The sequence below is a fragment of the Macrobrachium rosenbergii genome, chromosome 1 (genome assembly GCF_040412425.1).
Source record: "Macrobrachium rosenbergii isolate ZJJX-2024 chromosome 1, ASM4041242v1, whole genome shotgun sequence".
In the NCBI taxonomy this organism is placed as follows: Eukaryota; Metazoa; Arthropoda; class Malacostraca; order Decapoda; family Palaemonidae; genus Macrobrachium; species Macrobrachium rosenbergii.
Genome location: NC_089741.1, coordinates 47,596,661 through 47,616,961, shown reverse-complemented (window position 1 = coordinate 47,616,961; position 20,301 = coordinate 47,596,661). Strand labels below are relative to the sequence as shown.

General features: G+C 35.3%; 1 protein-coding gene across 9 annotated transcripts in view; it reads left to right on the top strand.

Moving 5' to 3' along the window:
* LOC136833471 (insulin gene enhancer protein ISL-1-like) overlaps positions 1-20,301 on the top strand; it is a 567,526-nt gene that overhangs the window by 213,783 nt on the left and 333,442 nt on the right. For 5 of the 9 annotated variants that reach the window (XM_067096004.1, XM_067096083.1, XM_067095785.1 and 2 more), the window contains one exon: positions 471-708. In XM_067096004.1, the coding sequence (XP_066952105.1) occupies positions 471-708 (238 nt within the window). The remainder of the gene's footprint in view (positions 1-470; positions 709-20,301) is intronic. The other 4 variants (XM_067096209.1, XM_067095849.1, XM_067096159.1 and 1 more) reach the window with 2 other exon arrangements.

Genomic DNA, 20,301 nt, shown 5'->3' with positions numbered 1-20,301 from the left:
CTCTCTCTCTCTCTCTCTCTCTCTCTCTCTCTCTCTCTAAATATATATATATATATATATATATATATATATATATATATATGTATATATATATATGTTGTATATATATATAAAATATAAATATCATATATATGTATGACAATTTGTGTATGTGAATGTATGTTTATGTCGATAACTATAAAATGATGAAATTTCATGTGACATAAATTTATGGAAAATTTTTTGTAAAAAAAAAAAAAATATACCATATTCACAATAACTTATGATTGAAATGCCTCTTGGTAACCTTTGATGAGACCTGTGTTATTGTTATATTATCAGTGTTTGAGTTGTTATTGTTTTGTTTATTTATTTGTTATTGATGTTGCTGTGCCCTATGTGTGGGGCCCCCCCCCTAAAAAAAGAAACATAGTCCTTGAAGTCTCTGATACTGAGTTTGTTTGGGTGCGGGGTGTGGTATGCTTCCCCAGCAGACTCGGTGGGCGTGTGGGCGACTCTGACGAAGGTTGTGTCTGCTGCAGGCGGTAAGGTCTCCATCTGCATGGGTTGTGGGGCCGTCATCAACGACCAGTACATCCTGAGGGTGGCGCCCGACATGGAGTGGCACGCCGCCTGCCTCAAGTGCGCCGAGTGCCAGCAGTTCCTCGACGAGACCTGCACCTGCTTCGTCCGCGAGGGCAAGACCTACTGCAAGAGGGACTACGTCAGGTAAGCAGAGCCGTCTTCGGAAAGATAGGGAGACGTTCATTTGCAGATATGCTTCCAGTTTAATGTCTGCTTTTTTATTTTCTTTTAATTTTTTTTAGGAGTAAGACTCTCAGCTTTGAAATACTGCTCTTTTTAAGGTTTTTCTTATATTTAAAAAAAACGTAAGGTTTTTATTTTTTTTGGAGATAAGACGTTCACCTTTAAAATACCGCTTGATTTAAGATTTTTCTTATATTTGAAAACCGTAAGGTTTTTAAGTTTTTAGGAGGTAAGAGTTTCAGCTTTAAAATACCGCTTGATTTAAGGTTGTTCTTATATTTAAGAAAACGTAAGCTTTTTATGTTTTTAGGAGATAAGACTTTTCAGCTTTAAAATACTGCTTGATTTAAGGTTTTTCTTGTATTTAAAAAACGTAAGGTTTTTAAGTTTTTAGGGGGTAAGACTTTCAGCTTTAAAATACTGCTTGATTTAAGGTTTTTCTGATATTAAAAACATGAGCTTTATTCTGATTAATATCAGAATAAAGCTTACGTTTTTAAAGAAACAAATACGGTTTGTTTGCATTTCAGTGGTTTAATCCAGTGTTGTTCTTTCCCAGAAGAAACATTCAATCGAAAATAAACTTTTGATAAGCAGTAACCGTTTAAAAATGGTAGAGACATTCCTTTAAAGGCAAAAGTTTAGGAAAATTTTGTTTCAGATGTACTTTGCAGTTCCCAAAACTTCTTCCTTTGCACATGTTAATTTAACAGGCATCGCATTTTATAAATCAACTTTTCCTAATTTTCATTGAGACGCTTTTTACAATGTATACGTTGTCTGTAGCCTTTATGAAGTATTGCACAAATGAACTCTTAGATTTTTTACTTTAAATACCTACAAATTCACAAGAGGTCTTTCGGAACCTCCTGTTATGTTTTAAGCCTCGATGAATACTTTATGAGCACTGAGTGAGCCTGCAAACGAAATCTGTATGTATTTTCTTCCTTCTTTTGTTTATAAACAGGTGCGATTTCTGTAAATACAACTTCCTTTTTTAAAAACAATGCAATCATATCACAAAAGGTAGTTAAAAATGTGTGTGTGTGTGTGTGTGTAAATTATATATATATATATATATATATATATATATATATATATATATATATATATATATATATATATATATATATATGTGTATGTGTATGTGTGTGTGTGTGTGTATTAAAAAAAAGTATATCTTAGTTTAACTAGACCACTGAGCTGATTAACAGCTCTCCTAGGCTGGCCCGAAGGATTAGATTTATTTCACGTGGCTAAGAACCAATTGGTTACCTAGCAACGGGACCTACAGCTTATTGTGGAATCCGAACCACATTATAACGAGAAAATGAATTTCTAATCACCAGAAATAAATTTTATTCTTCATTGGCCGGTCGGAGATTCGAACTCGCGGCCAACAGAGTGGTAGCTGAGAACGGAACCCGCTCACCCAACGAAGAACTGTATATATATATATGTGTGTATTATATGTATAATTGAAACACATTTTCTGTCGATAATGTGTATATATCATCTCATTCTGGAAGCAAAGGCAAATGAGGTATATGTATGTATAAATGCGATATTTTGGAAGGAGTTGTAAGTTGGTATTTTCTTCTGTGTACGAACCTGGAGAGTATGATTGTAGTGCGAATGTTTATTTCCATGAACAATTTTGTGTTTCACAGACTTTGCATAGTATTTTCTTTAAGCTTTTGCCCATACTCCGTTTTCTGTGACATTTACAAGTACTGAGTATTAAGATGAATACGATGCATATCATGTGTAATATCAACGTAATAGCCTGGAAATTTGATGCGAGCGAGAGTAAACGGTGCTATTTTTTTTTTTATTTCGAGGTAGATTTTCATTTAATTTTCAAAACCATTTATCAGAACACTTGTTTCTAATATGTTATCATTTTACTTTTACCTGGATTTTTTTTTATCCACGGTCAGTTTTAGCTTGGCGCCCTGAATGTTTTAATAGGTTTAATAATTATGGGTTCCTGCTTTAAAACTCTGAAAAATATCGTTTTACTCTGTGGATAATATATTACGTTTACACTTTTTCATTTGAATTTAATTGGAATTTTTGTATATTTTTGTATTTCATTACCAGCTCCGTTAGGTATTACTGGTATTTGTACTGTTTATTTTCCTTTCGTATGAACGTTCTGGATCACTTTTGTGCGTAACTTCTGCGACACTTTCTTCAGGCTGTTATGTAATGAATTATCAATTCTGTTTATGTTGCTGTCATAATTGATATCATGCGATAATTTCCTGCGATATTTCCACAAGGAAAATATTGTTTCACTTTTAAAACAAAGTTTTTAATTTCACGTCAAATTGGTTTTTATGTTGCTTTCGTGATAACCTTTTGTTTTAAGCATATGAATATTACTATTAAAAAGATATATTCATATGCGTAATAACCTTTTGTTTTACGCATATGAATATTAAATCATTAAATATATATTCATATGCGTAATATCCTTCCATTTTACGCGTATGAATATTTGTATCAAATATATATTCATATGCGTAATAACCTTCTGTTTTACGCATATGAATATTTGTATCAAATATATATACATATGCGTAATAACCTGTTTTACGCATATGAATATTTGTATTAAATACATATTCATATGCATAGTAACCTTTTGTTTTACGCATATGAATATTTGTATTAAATATATATTCATATGCGGTAGTAACCTTTTGTTTTACGCATGTGAATATTTGTATTAAATATAGATTCATATTTACGCATATTAATATTTGTATTAAATATACAGTCATATGCGTAATAACCTTATGTTTTACGCATATGAATATTATATTTGTATTAATATATATTCATATGCGTCATAACCTTTTCTTTTACGCATATGAATATTTATATTAAATGTATATATTGGTATGGGTATGAATCTTTTTATTAAATATAATGTAGCTTTCCTTACGTCAAGCAATAATTTGTAAAATTACTTTATTACCAGATTTCTTCAGCACTACCCATAATAGCTACATTGCATAATTTCCACATTTGATTTCAGTAATATTGGCATATAATTCATAAGCAAAATTTGAGTTTCGTAAGTGATTTTTATTACCTCCGTAATCAATTTTCATTTTATTTATATCGGTAATAACTATATTACTCCGAGGTATTCAAATTTTAACTTCAGCCAGCAATTTTGAGGTTATTCCGCAGCCAGCAATTTTGAGGTTATTCCCTCAGTCAACTCATGCTTTCCTTTTATCAGTAATATTTTTGTGACCGCTAATTAATTTTTCCATTTGACCTAAACACGGACCTATCTGCTCTACATTAAAAGTAAACGTAGGAAAGTACCACTCACAGTGTACCTTCGTCGCAGCACTGTCTAAGACAGCATCAAAGAATAATTGCCACGTCCCTTCCTCCCTCGGCTGCATTGCATTTGGCTTTATTCCTAATTCATTCCTTTTCTGTTTACCCTAAGCTTCTTCAGTTTCTGTTGCCGTGCTTAATCCTTCAACTTCCTCCATTCACTTGTATAATAATTGTATAATAACCTCATCATCTTTGACTTGATTTGTTCATTTCTACATCACAAAAACATCTTGCGCACCTTCCCTAACTGATTTTCGTTTTTCTTCCACAACTGTTGCTGAAGGCTTTGTGTGGAGGGGGATATGATGTTGAGAATAGTCATGGGACATTGCATACACGGTCCTAGAAAGTGGAAATGGGACTACCTTTTTCTTTACGATTATTATGTATTCTCTCTCTCTCTCTCTCTCTCTCTCTCTCTCTCTCTCTCTCTCCTTCAGAGGTGACAAGGTAGGACATAGGAAACGAACAACTCTTGTGAATAAGGATTTGCCACATTACTTTTAAGAATGACGTTCACCCTTTTGATGTAAGGCCGAAGTTATGTACACGAAGTGTTACCTGGACATTTCCCAAATTTCCAGGAGAACTTTTTGTGCTAGGGAGATTTCCCTAGACTACCCTCATTGCGAGGGAGATTTCTCTCATAGCTTGGCAGATTTACTTAACTTTCCCCCATTGCGGTACTTGCCTTCATTGCTAGAGAGATATTCTTAACATTATTCTTAACATTCTGTCTGTGTTAAGTGAGGTTTTTATTAGTCTCATTACATGTATTTCCCATTTCTAAGGAAACTTATTTCTTGTTTCTCATTACTGTAAAAATTTTCTTCACTGTTTCAACTGTTTCTGTAACCATCTTGCAGTGCTGTGGAGATTTTCATGGTAGTTCTTCATTATTGTGGCATTCTCTGTTCGTGTTTCTCGCCAGGAGAATATCCTAGATCATTCCTGAACAGCATGGCGATTTACTAGAGTACTAGAGGATAATTTTGACAGTGCCCTGTTAGAAAAGAAATTGCATGACATTTCCCAACTACCAGGATCAATTCCATAATCAGTCTTTATCTGTTGAGATTTTCTTTGGGATTTCCATGTCCATCTTCCTCGGTAAAGGAATTTTTATTGTCTATGCGCCATTATTATTGAATTTGTTAACAATTCTTCGCTGCTGTGGAGTTTTCCCTAACTATTCTCATCGGTAAAGGGACTCCCCTTATCGCCAGGATAATTTCCCCAATTAACAATTCTGGAAAGGTTTCCTGACTTGATCCTTATAAAAGATTTCCCTAACCGTGCCTCATGACTACCGAAATCTCCCTAGCCCTTCCTCGTTACTAGGGTGATATCCCTTATTACTACTGAGTACGAAGTGCATAAAAGCTGTCGATTCCGTGTTTGTATGTAATCCTTCCCGAATCCGTTTCCCCTCTTTTCTTTCCCCTCTGACAAAGCCTCCCTCGGCCAGTCCCCGCGAAATCCCACAGGTGTTGGGTAAACTTTGGCTGGTGGTCCAAAAGATGCAGGTGCAAATAGATTGATATGTGTATAGCCGAAAAATATTTACTGCTCTCTCTCTCTCTCTCTCTCTTTAATAGGTCACGAATGTCGAGTTAATAACCTTATTTACATATGATGAACACGTATCCTGCCTCTTACTAGTAGATCCAGTTCGGTAATTGCAAGTTTGTTTATGTCGGGAGTTTTACGATCTACGTGAATGGGCCAGAACTTGTTTTGGATGTATGGATGTTCTACTGCCATTTTAAAGGAGGAGGGGGGATGGGGGTGGCTCCTGCTGAGCCCTACTTTTAATAGTTGTAAATAAGTTACCACTCTTTTCTTTTTTTTCTACCACCCACCCACTACGTGTACACACGTTACGTAGCACACACACACACACACACACACACTATATATATACTATATGTATATATATATATATATATATATATATATATATATTATATATATATATATATATATATATATATATATATATATATATATATATATATATATATATATATATATATACACAGTATATTATATATTATATATCATACGCACGTTCTGATATTTAATACTTTTATTACAAGAGTTCCGAATGATGAATTATGATAACCCAGAGTATACTAATTACCTGCGGAGATAGGAAATGTATTTTACAAGCTAACACATTATAATTAGCTGCGTAATTATGTCGTAAATCATATGGCGAGAACTGACATTTTAATCCCGATTTACGCGTGCAGCAATGTACACTCAGGATGAGATTTATTTTGCGCTGCTGTGCAATAAATGGTATGATCTTAATTTTCCTATTTTTCTTCTACTTTTAGGCATTATTGATTTGGGAGGGATTGCGTGAGCTCAAACGACAAAAAAAGAAAAAATTAACGCTCTGAACCCGTACTGACTTTTTCCACAGAATTTTGATTTTTAAGTTGATGAACTCTCTCAAAGACCTCTTTGATGGGACATATACAGAATTGTTGCATTTATTCAAATGTACAATCACTTATACTAAAGTACAGATAATTGAAGCAGGAAAGATCCCAGTTAAAAGCTGAAAGCCTTTAAATTTGCTCCAGGTCATTCAACCAAACATTTATTATGTTGAGGTTAGGAGTCCCATGGATTACTCTCTTCAGTGTCTTAATTAACTCCATTCGGCCAAGCTGTGGAATTCGTCCTCTTACTTCTGTAACCTCTCCTCTATTAAGAGGCCTGTTGATCGTTTTCCTCTGGCCCCTCTCTCTCTCTACTTTTTTCTTCTGTTTCTTCTCATATGACGGAAGCTTTATCGCTTTCTTTGAAGACGGGACTCACTATTCTTGTCGTACCCTTTTTTTTTATATCGGTTTACTATAGGCGTTGGGTTGCACCTCCCGTCGGCCTTCCTGGTGAAAATTCGGTGTCGTTGGTAGCACAGGTCGCAGGAATAATCGTAGTGCCATAGTGTTGTAGGTTTCGGAAAACAACAAAGAAAACTTATACAAAAATTTTTAAAGTTTTTTTGCCGCTAGTTTTATTTGAAGTTTCCCAGTAACCTTGGAATTGATGTGGTTACTATTTATATATATATATTATATATATATATATATATATATATATATATATATATATATATATGGTTACATATATTATATATATATATATATATATATTATATATATATATATATATATATATATATATATATATATATATATATATATATATATATATATATATATATATATATATATATGTATGTATATATTATATATGTGTGTGTTTTTGCCGTACGTACTATGTGTGCTTCATAAATACTTGTTGTTTGGTCAGTTACTGAGTTCTCTGAAAGTACATTTTTTACACGAACTCATGTGTAAAACAAATTTCAACAAGAAAAAGAGGATGACAGACGAAGCACCCAAATTTGTGAAATAGCTGATATTGCTTTTGGTTTACCCTCGACTTCTTATTGGAAAATCATGATTATAGATGAAGCATCGTATGGGTACTACAGAGAAAAGGAGCAATGGTGTAAGGAAAGATATCCTTTAGAATTACACGTAAATTGTTTATGATATTTTCTAAAACTTCCAACGTGAAACTAACCTACCAACATTCTTCCAAACACCTTAACTGTAAGAATGAATTTTCAGCGAAATACGAAGCATGTTTCAAAACCCTAACGTCTGTGAATGAGCGCATTTTTCCGAAACTCGAGGCGGGGTTTGTGCGCTTTTGTAAATTCCTGATACTTGCCTGTGTTGACGTAGTCCGCGTTACTTTCCATAACGAGGATAAAAAAGAATAACATGACAATTGAAATCCCTCGCCTGTCAGAATACTCGAAATCATAGCGTAGGTGAAGGAGCACATAACGGTTCGCCGGCGTAAGTGCCACAACGTCAGTGCCACCGCTGAGTGTCATGATAATTACGCGTTTTTAATCTGTTTGATTAGTCATTAAAGTTGTCAAGTGGCGAGTAGAAGGATCACTTGAATAGTTGATAAACACTTCAGTCTCCCATCTCCACGCCTACGTACCTTTCCTCTCGCCATTTCCCCTCCCTCTCCCCTTCTCCCTTACCCACAGGTACCTCCTCCCCATTTTTCCTCCCACTCACGCTGTGGCCCTGTGGAATTTCCTCATCCTTAACTGTGTACTGTTTTAACCCGTTCGAAAAAATAGTCTTTTTCAGTTTTTTTTTTTTTTTCTCTTGTTTATCTTTCGGCTTGAATCTCTCTCTCTCTCTCTCTCTCTCTCTCTCTCTCTCTCTCTCTCTCTCTTGTTTTCTTATGACATTAAAACTAGTATATACTAGTCTTTATGTTCTGTTTCTCTCTTATTTTTAATTATATTTTCCCTTGCAGGAGTTGAACGTTACCATTGTTACTGTCTCTCTCTCCCTCTCTCTCTCTCTCTCTCTCTCTCTCAAGTGATTTGAGTCCAAACTTAGAAACTTACCCTCTCACAATTATAACACCCAATTATTGAAGTTTATTTACTGAACTCCTCTCTCTCTCTCTCTCTCTCTCTCTCTCTCTCTCTCTCTCTCTCAGAGGTGTCTGCCTTATCGCCGCCCATCCGATAACTCCGATTGATAATTAGATAACGCTCATGGACCATTAACACCTCTAATGCTGAAGAGAGCGTCCCGATAACGACGCTCGCTCATCGCTTGTTCCGAAATCCGACGAGATAAAAGTTGCTCCGAGATTCTCTTTGAAGAATGCCGCCTCCCACCCCACCCCCCTTGATTGCCCTCTCAGGGACACTCGGATTTTTTGGGGCGGTCCATCTTTGTGTTTTTGTGCGGATGATTTTTTTGGTTAGGTTTTTTGTTATTAGGATTCGATCTTTCCTTTTGGTTTCGCCTTTGGTTTAGAGTCGTCGAGTTTTTCTCATTACGTTGATTGTAAAACAATTGTCTTTAATGATATAGTCTTCAATTTTCCTTTGTTTTGACTATTCCTATTCGTAATAACTTTCCTAGCATTTCCTTTTTTTCTTACTCATGATGATGATGATGATGATGATGATGATTACTATTAACATTAATAATATTATAATTATTATTATTACATTTTCCCAAGAAATCTACCGAGAATTGAACAAGTATATATCGAAAATTTCTATTTACTTACTCATCATCATTTAGTCTCTCATTGCTGTATGGCATTACTTCATCTCCTTTAAATTTTTCATCTTCTCTTTTCATCTGTCACTCTTATGTGCGCGCGTTGGTGTGCAAGGTATGCATGAGCATATATACATACAGGCACGATAACGTATCTTTGTATTTGTGTGTGCCTGTTATACACACACATTATGCACTTAATTATATTATATATATATACATTATATATATATATATATATATATATATATATATATATATATATATATATATATATTATGTGTGTGTATGCATTTGTGTATGTATGTATGTATTAAAATAAATATTTTCTTTATATTCACTCCACTAGCACTCGTCTCCGTTATGTATTGTGCAACCTTTTAAGAATATATTCACCCGCCATTAAGAAATTGCCTAACCTTCTGAAATTAGACTCATAAATTTCTATTTATATCTTGATTTTTATTTTTCCAAATATACCGTAATGTAATGAGATGCTTCTCCGTGCGTAATCATATAAAATCCATGTTTTCACCAGCAAGAAGCGAGATTATTTGAACGTAAAAATCAATTTTGCGATAAATATTGAATTCTGTCGTCACAAAAATTCAGGTTTTTAATGAAATGGAAATCATATTTTCACGGAATATGAGTTAATATGAGCGAGCAAAGTCTGATTGCCAACCACAGGAAAGTTTTGTTCACAACAGGTAAAAGTTCGCATTGTTAGAGCCGAAGGGCAACACAATTCTAACTAGAAAACAGGTACCGTCTGCCTAAGCGTCATATCACAGGCAAGTTAAAATCCTGTTTACTACAGTCGTGTTGTGACATGACGCTTGTTCCATTGTACTTTACAGTAGTTTGTGAAAATGCAGCAATATCTTCGTGAAAATACGGTTATATCCTCCTTAAAATACGGCTATATCCTTCTGAAAATACGGTTATATCTTATTGAAAATATGGATAGATCCTCCTGGAAATATGGATATATCCTGAAAATACGGTTATATCCGCCTGAAAATAAGGATATATCCTCCTGAAAATATGCATATATCCTCCTGAAAATATGCATATATCCTCCTGAAAATACGGTTATATCCTACTGAAAATACCGATATATCCTCCTGAAAATACGGGTATATCCTCCTGAAAATTCGGATATATCCTACTGAAAATAGGGATATATCCTCCTGAAAATACGGTTGTATCATTCTCAAAATACGGTTATATCCTCCTGAAAATACGGTTATATATTCCTGAAAATACGGATACATCCTCTTGAAAATGCGGTTATATCCTCCTGAAAAATACGGTTGTGTCCTCTTGAAAATACGGTTATATCCTCCTGAAAATACGGATATATCCTCCTGGAAATACGGATATATTCTCCTGATAATATGGTAATGTCGTCGTGGAAATAGAGTATTACCCTTATGAAAAATACGGCAGTACCCGCGGGAAACTATGACGGCATCATAGTTAAAAAAATGGTGAGGAACTTTTAAAATGTGGTAATATCGCCGTTAAAATATGCCGTATCCACGAGAGAGCGGTGCAGTTCTGTTGTTCAGCAATGTGTAACAAAGTACTCTATAAGTAGTGTTATTAGCCGTAGTTCCTCGTTAGGCGAGTCGATAGAGTTGTGGACTAGTACTCGCTAGGCCCGAGTTCGAGTCACCGGCCGTCTAATGAAGAATTAGAGGAAGTTATTTTTGGTGATAGAAATTAACTTCTCGCTATAATGTGGTTCAGGATTCCACAATAAGCTGTAGTCCCAAGTTGCTAAGTAACCAGGTGGTTCTTGGCCACGTAAAACAAGTCCTAATCCTTCCCAGGCCAGCTCCAGAGAGCCAAGTTAATCAGCTCAGTGGTCTGGGAAAACTAAGGTATACTTAACTTTTAAGTTCCCGGTTTATAATAATAATAATAATTAATAATAATACATGTAATAATAATAATAATAATACATAATAATCTTCTAAACACAACAACAGTAATATGTGCTATTTTTTGCAGTTCTTAACAAAATTGAACCTCCCATATATAGATTTCTTATAACCTCTTTCTCTTTTCATATGTGGCGGATCAGTTTCTTTGCTTTTCCTTTGACGCTGTATCTTCCTTTTTCATTTTTATATGAAGGATACCGGCTAGGTCATTCTACTGGGAATCTTGTATATAAAAAATGAATGTGGGTGTAATTAGTTCCTTGAAACCTCATTAAGTAAGTTTGTTTAAAGAAGACGTGTACCATTCGCTTGCATTAATACATGAATTAAGGCATGGCATGATATATTTAAAAGTCAATGTATGACAAATTATCAAAACACGAAATTATCCCCATTTTCCTCGAGCATATTGAGAATGACGCATTCTTTTGCATTAGCCTGTAGTTAATTTTCGTTTAAAGCAAATCGATTTGTCATCATTAGTTCTGTTGTATTTGATGAATTTATCTATTTTAAGAGACGGGTTTTACATTAAATTTTAATGGATTTTTGGTTATTTAAGTTTTGTTTCTTTAACGCTTCCTTCATGTTAACATTGGTATCGATAGATTGTTCCTCATTCGTCAGAATCAAGTGTTTTCGTCTGTTATTGCGATGAAGATGAACTTTAGGATGAAATCAGTGAAAATGTATCAGTTTTTGGTCACCATTAATTTTCTTAGCTTGTCTTGTATTTAAAATCAATTTAAGATTTTTGTCAGCGCTGCTGTTTTGTGGAGATACTTCGAATAAGATTAAAATAAGGAAAAAAGTTAGACCTATCTAAATTTTTCAAGTATGTGTATTTTTTATTTTATATTGCGAGTTGAATTTTTTATTTTATTTTGCGAGTTGAATAGACTTGAACATAAAATCTGTGAAAATTAAGGCAAATTTTGTCATCATCATCGTTTTGATGGAAACACTACGAATGAAATAGGCCAAAAATAAAGATAAAAACGATGGAAATTACTCTTAGTATCTTTATATTTCATTTGATACTTTGAGTTAAATAAACCCGAGGATAAAAATCGTTGAAGATTAAGTCATATTTTGTCAACATTGTTTTAATAAGAAACACTACGCATGAAATAGACTTAAGTAGAGATAAAAAATACGCAAATTTTTTTTATTCTCTCTCTCTCTCTCTCTCTTTCTCTCTCTCTCTCTCTCTCTCTCTCTCTCTCTCTCTCTCTCTCTCTCTCTCTTCAGTACTTTGATCGGATACAGTGCGTAGAGTGAAAGTAAAAGTTTTATGATACATTGCAAGTAAAACTCCATCTCCTGTTGCCCGTTAAACAACCTTGGGGTGAATATCGATTAGCGAGACGAAAATCTCGTTTTGATTGACGATTTAATTCCAGTCGTCAATGCGACCCATGCGACTGATAACAATCTTTCTGATCCGGTTCTGATTGACAACACTTGTCGGCACACCTGCCAATGAGGACACCTGTGGAAACCAGAACACTGCAATGATGATAGTAGAAAAAAAAGAATTAAATGGCTTCCTTCGTCGATGGCGTTGAGAAGATATATATATATATATATATATATATATATATATATATATATATATATATATATATATATATATATAACTATATATATATATATATATACACAACACACATTCGCACCTATATAGCCTATGTGTGTGTGTGTGTAAATTTCCACATCTATCCTTTTTAACGGACGCGTTAATTGTGAAAGAGCTTTTAGTTCCAAAAATGGTGTAAATGATTTGAAATATCAGATGGGTCTGCTCTCTCATTTCTCTGTTACTGTACTTCATATTTTTCCTTTCATTCTTAAGGTAATTAAAAATTAATGTTCTCTCTTCACTCTACTAGATAGCTACTGTCTCGTAGGTTATCCCACCCATGTTCAACCCATAATTAAAAAAGCATCCTAGTTATCCTTTTTCTTAATATAATAAATAATAATAATAATAATAATAATAATAATAATATTTATTATTATTATTATTATTATTATTATTATTATTATTATTATTATTATTATTATTATTGGACCCTCGTTGTCAAAAATGACGGTTATGCCAGAGAGGGTATAGACGACAAGTTCCTACCCTAAGGACGATATGTGCCGTTCCGGAGCTCGACCAACGTACCTCATTTTTCGGTCGAAATACGATATTCCTACCCCAGAACTATTGCTGCTACTCACAGGAAGAGCAAGTATATGGATGCACTTTCAATTTTATTACGCTTGTTTAAAAAATAACTTTATCAGGATTTCAGGAATCTCGCCCGAGATATTTTTATTATAGCAATGAAAATCGGCGGAAAGGTTAAAGAAGTTTGACAGCTGCAGCTGCCGTGCAGAAGGGACGGTGCAAAGGATCTATAGCTATGGTTAGACTATGGAAGACAAACCGAGCTGTAGGACTACCTCCTTGCGGGATTCCTATTTGTGTTTTGATATGTTTGATTTTTCGTTCTTGGAATAATATTCGCTCTTCTTTAGAAAAGAACTTAGAAAAAAGTTGTTTATGCCCTTGGAAAACATCACGGATGTAGCTTATCTCAAAGAGCAATCTCCTTGACACATTGACTGACTTAATAGTAATAAAAATACAGAAAATACGTATCAGTAGTCATTGCTTGTGTTGTTAAAGTTGTTGCTTAAGCACAGTCGCTTGCTTGGCAGGCAAAGTCTGTGGAACTGTCTTAAAAAGAGATTTCCCTGACTTGTAATGAAATTGTTAATGAATTAACCTGTCTCCGTGCCAGCCACGAACACTTGCTTAGCAACCAGCTCGTACGTGACTCTTGTAGAGAATTTTCCCAAACTCGTTAATGGAGTAACTTTCCAAAATGGCGCTTGATCAGCGACGACTAATCTGTCACACGTGATAGTCGTATTATGATAGTTATATCGCCAAAGTTTCGGTCCCTAGCGTGATTCGGAAGGACTGAATATACGAGTGTTGCAGCGGTATTGGCTGGGAGGGGTGGGGGGTTATAGAGGAGGGTCGGTGGATTAGGGTTCCCAAGAGTGGGGAGGGGGAGGGATAACTTGACGTAATTGGCCGTCGGGAATATTAAAGTTTTAATAAGTCGAACCGTGGCTGCGTTCAGAAGATGGAGGAAGGTGGCGCAAATCTGCGAGTTGTTTGCATATGGGGAGATACAGATGAAGATTGACAAATTGTATGGATTTTGATTAGTAGAAATTCGCACTCAGCCATGTTTGTGTTATGGATCTAGATCAGTATTTACTTTATTTGATACACTGCTGCGTCAGTCAGCACATGCGCGCACCTTAGCACGCACAGACTCATACACACACACACGCGCAAACTCATATATATATATGTGTGTATATGTGTTGTATGTGTTTGTGTGTGCATTTGTTATATCTGTTATACATGTATACACCCGTCGATCGATAGACAGATATTACTTATGCGCTGGTTCAGCTCACCAAGCCTTAGAAATTTTGAACATACTCTGTTATTGAATGTGTTGTCGCAACATTTTATAGTTACATTTTCTATACATTTACCATTCATAAAGTTTTGATTGTTTCTCAAGTCATAAAAAAATTAGCATTGGTTTCAAATCACTGAGAGCAAAAAAGTCTCTCTCTTCTCTGTATCAAGCCATATAAACCTGAAAAAAATACTTCTCTATGGCGAAAACGGTTTTCTGCTGTCCCCGCATAGCACCATCTGAACGAAACCAGGAGACATATGCCTTATGATTAAGTGGAAAACTTTGGCATATCAATATTCCTATTCATATTTTGTGTCATACTTATGATTTGTAACCCATGAAAATCAAGCCGGATTATTTTGTATGTACTTAGGAAAACTTTCCCAGTTTGTTGGAACGACTTTTCGTGAACTTTGCTTTTATCGAATTAGGTCCGTTCATGCGCCTCGGCTTTAATCTTTTCCCCGATAATTGCTTAAGTTTATCACGAAAGTCGCTCTGTGGTTTCTTTTGTTTTTGTTTTTGTTTTTTGTCTAATGTATTTGTTCATTAAATTGCTTAGTTTCATTATGCACGCGGTAATGAATCGATTTGTTTCATTTATATATTCGTATTTTAATTTGCATATCCAGTTTTAGTTATTAAATTACTTGGTTTCAATTCAAAAATTAATTTATTTACTTAATAGCCGATCCAAGTAGTTGGAAGTTACGTTAACAAATTGATTGTAGACAACTTTTGTGACCTACCGTACACACACACGCGATTAAACAGAAAATTAAAAGAGCCTCAGAATATACAAAAAAAATTCAAGAATATACAACCTGTTTAAGATCAACAAATAATAAATAAATAGAAACCATGACGTAAATAATGTAATAAACTATAGCATTTTAAAGTAGCTTGAATTTTAAGGACGTCCAGTAAACACAAAGACGCCAAAAGTTAAATAAATCTTGACAGTTTCAGGTAATTTATCATAACTTTTGAATTTCCCGGAACTTCCTACCTCTGAAATTTGTATATATTTTTTATTTATTTGTTTATTTATTTATATATTTATTAATTAATTAATTAATTTTGTTTTTATTTATTTATTTATTTATTTATTTTACGTGGAAAAAATAAACGACAGCCTTAAATATAAATACATAATAGCTATATCAACGCATCGTTACACCCATCCCTAACTCCCGGTCAGATTCGGATCTCCCGGAATCCCCAAAATAAACAATTTTTTTTTTCTTTTCTTTTTTTTACGATCCGTGTCATCTGGCGCCCTTCGATGACATGGCCGGGTCATGAGTAAATGAGGTTCGGCTTAATGAGTGCGGCGGCGGTGATATGGACCGCAGGAGGGCGCAGTTGGGGGCGCCGTGGGGCGGAGGTGATGATTAAGATATAATCGAGCGATAATCGAGGATAATCAGCAGTAATCGCGAATATACGGGTCAGTGGGGATCGTAGGTGTAGGGCCAACATATGGCTCCGTCGGGCTTCCTCCCCGCCGCGGCTGGAAGAAGGAGAGAGAGAGAGAGAGAGAGAGAGAGAGAGAGAGAGAGAGAAGATAAAAACAAAACCATAGAACATTAAATAAATATATATCACGCATGTCGAGGAAGGTTCAAAATAAACGGGGTACTGGTATTTGTGTGTGTGTGTGTGCGGGTGTGTGTTGCGCGCGCTCGTGTGTGTGTGTGTATGTGTGTGTACGAGAGAGAGAGAGAGAATAGTTATTTAAATCAAGAAAACAAAGGAAAGAATATTTATTAGAGGGTTTTAGGGCACTAGTAATAAGAGTAAATAACGTGAAATGGAAAAAAAAAAACACAATTCTTGTTATCAGTGCATTCTTAAATATTGGATATTTCTAAAATGTTATCTAGTGTTCCGCACGGATTCTAATCAAGGAGCAGCAACAGTAACATAAAAGTAAGCAGAGAGCAAGCAAGATTTTCAAAAAAAGGTTCCCAGATGATTCAATAATAAAGTAAAAAAAAAAATAATCTTTATCCTACATTGCTGTAATTGCAGTTCGATTAACAAACCTGATTTGAAACGTATGTGAAATATTGCAGACATATTTAAGGTCACGATTTAAACATAAAGCCTTCACTTGTTTTGTTATTCTTTATTTTTATTAGCTTTAATGAAAGCGCAAATGACCAATGGATATTACCTTCCCTTCTTGAACACCGTTGAAAAACAGTAGGCTTAGTAACGGTATTAAACCGCTGTTAAGCTTGGTGTCGAGTGCGATATAGCCTATTAAATAATGGGCAGGGGTTACCGTTTTTCATTATGCAGTGGCCTCGTCAGTACAATTAGCCCCAAACACACGCCAATGAAACCGTCCATTAAATTTGGAAAGCGTAACAGATGACGGAATCTGTCTCCGTTATGTAAAAAGGAGGTGGTTTCGGCTGTTTGTGTCTGTTTGTGCGTGTCGGTTTGTGTACGTAGGCGGTTATTCCATTTTGTGAGTCCTGTCTTATGTCTGTCTGGTAGTCTGTCTGTTGGACCGGCCAGATGGTGTGACACAGTCCAGTTGGTTTTTCCTCTCTCTCTCTCTCTCTCTCTCTCTCTTAGTTTTTCGATAATGTGAGGTTTATTAAACGTGCATGTCTGTTTTGTGTTATTTCCTATCGTATATCTCTAGACTAGTCTTGCTTTATCTCTCTCTCTCTCTCTCTCTCTCTCTCTCTGATGACGTTTCCGCTCTCTCCTCATTTTCGATAATGTTAGGATTAGTAAACTTGAAAGTCTGCTTTGTGTTATTTCCTTTCACATCTCACCACAAATCTTGCTTATTTCTCTCTCTCTCTCTCTCTCTCTCTCTCTCTCTCTCTCTCTCTCTCTCTCTCTCTCTCTCTCTCTGTCTCCTCATTTTCGATAATGTTAGTTTTACTAAACCTGAAAGTCTTATTTTGTGTTATTTCCTGTCGTATATCTCAAGACTAGTCTCTCTCTCTCTCTCTCTCTCTCTCTCTCTCTCTCTCTCTCTCTCTCTCTCTCTCTCTCTTTTCATTTTCGTTAATGTTAGTTTTACGTGACTTGCATGTCTTCCTCTCGCTCATCTGTTTTGTCTTATTCTGTCTCTCTCTCTCTCTCTCTCTCTCTCTCCTCTCCTCCTCTCTCCACATTTTCGGTAATGTTAGGTTTAGTAAATCTGAATGTTTGCTCCACTCTCTCTCTCTCTCTCTCTCTTATGTCTCTTACTCTTTCACATTTTCAGTAATGTTAGGTCTAGTAAATTTGAATGCCTGTTTTGTGCTATTTCCTCCTCTCTCTCTCTCTCTCTCTCTCTCTTCTCTCTCTCTCTCTCTCTCTCTCTCTCTGTGTCTCTTACTCTTTCCACATTTTCGATAATGTTAGGTCTATTAAATTTGAATGTCTGTTTTGTGTTATTTCCTGTCGTATCTCTCTCTCTCTCTCTTTCTCTCTCTCTCTCTCTCTCTCTGAGCGGTTGTAAAAGACAACGACATCTCTTTCGCAAAGAAACGACCGAGTGTTGTGACGCCGTCGTCATAACTCCTCGGACAGAATGACCCCGTTCGTGCCACTGGGGAAAAATACGGTCGCGTCCTCTTATAATTTCGTTGCGGTGATCAACAGAAACTCTTATGGTGATAGTTTGAGGTGGCAGTTTTTTTTTTTGAGATGGGAGTCTTTTCATTTTAAGGATTCGTTGTTTTGATAAAAAAAAAAACATGAGTTATTTTTTGAGACGGGAGTTTTTTTTTAACCTTGAGGATTCGTTGTTGAAGTCAAAGCAATCGCATGATTTAATAGGTTTTTATTATTGGGGGGAGATGGGAGTTTTTTTTTTGAAGCTTGAGGATTCGTTGTTGTGAGCAAAGAAAATACATGATTTTAGTGTGTTTTATTTTTTTGGGAGATGGGAGTTTTTTTTTAAAGCTTGATGATTCGTTGTTGTGGTCAAAGAAAACACATGATTTTAGTAGTTTTTTGAGATGGTAGTTTTTTTAAAGCTTGAGGATACGTTGTTGTGATCAAAGAAAAGACGAGATTTTACTTGCATAACTTTTTCTTGCCGTTTAATGATTCGTTATAGTGATAAAGGAAAACGGGATTATAGTGTTGTATTTATTTCCCCAACAGATGATTCCTTGTAGTATTTTTTCCCAATTCATGATATCTTGTAGTATTTTTTCCTCAATAGATGATCCCTTGTGGTATTTTTTCCCAACAGATGATTCCATGTAGTGACTAAACGAGCACTACTATAATGGTAAACTTTTTTCTTTTATTTTACCCTATGTTGATTCGACATAGTCGTCAAGCAAAACTCTTTATCACGTGTAAAGTTTTTCTTTGTTATATCTTTTAAATGACTCGTCGCAGTAACCAACCCTATGTACTACTATTATAATAAATATATATTTTTTTAGTTTACGTAAAATATGCGTTGTAGGAATGAGCGTGCCCGTAAGTGCGTCTGTCACGCTTAACTCCCGTCACGGTTGAAGGGTATATGGCAGTCTTGGTACAAAGGTAGATCACCATGCATAGAAATGCTTGAAGAGAGATTCATCTCTCTGTTTCATCTGTCTGTACGTCGGTAAAACCGTACTGCCCTAATATGGAAGAATGCAGTATCTGCAAAGATACAAAACAGAAAAATGGTAAATACTTCCTTGCCTTACTAATGATTTTGCAGATACTGCAAATGGGACCACCTAAATACTCGTGGAAAGCATTGAAGAATCAATCTGAAACTGCAGTAACTTGTGTGTTAGTGTTTGACGAGCCCAATAGGTGGCATATCTCAATTTCGAAAATTTTGCAGATACTGCAGTTTTCCATTTTAGGGCAGCGTACGCTCGGAGGACAGAAGACTTTTTACGAAACATTTCGGGAGAAAATATTGGCAGGGGTTATTTTCCTTTGCAAGAACGGAATGGGTGTCTTCTTCAGTGTTTCATCAACCTGAATGCTCTTTGAGAGAATTTTTTCTGAGCTGGTAGGAGAATACTCTCAGAATTGTTTTTTTTTTTTAATATAATTTGAAGTCTTTTGATGTTGGTTATAGAAAACGAACGATGTCACTTTTTTATATCGTTTGATGAATTTTCAAGTGTATTCTAATCATGCATTTTCAACTTGCTTGTATATTTAAATTTTATCATTTGGAGGCTTTTGTATCGGTCAGGGAAAACTACTATGATTTAATTACTTTTTTGCTTTTAATATTCGATGAATATTATAGCTCACCCATTCGTATTGTGCATATTGGAAGAATTTATCGGATGAAGTTGCTAGCCCACTCCCTGTCCTGTTGATGCTCAAGAACCATGCGCCGTCGACATTCGCCTTTTCAGGCTGGTCATCCATCCAAATACTGACCTGATGTGAAGATTTTCGAGGAGCTCTAGAGATACGTGAGGAATTTTTCTACACCCAAAATAAATTAATAAAAACATAATAAAAACAGCTACTTGCGGTTATGTCATTTTCATGTCCTCAGACCGGGTTAAGGGAGATGATGTCGCGGAGATAGGTTAGGTTAGGGGAAAGCCTAACCTCCCCCTCCCTCCCTTCCACCCCCTCCCCCTTTAACACACACACACACACACGGAC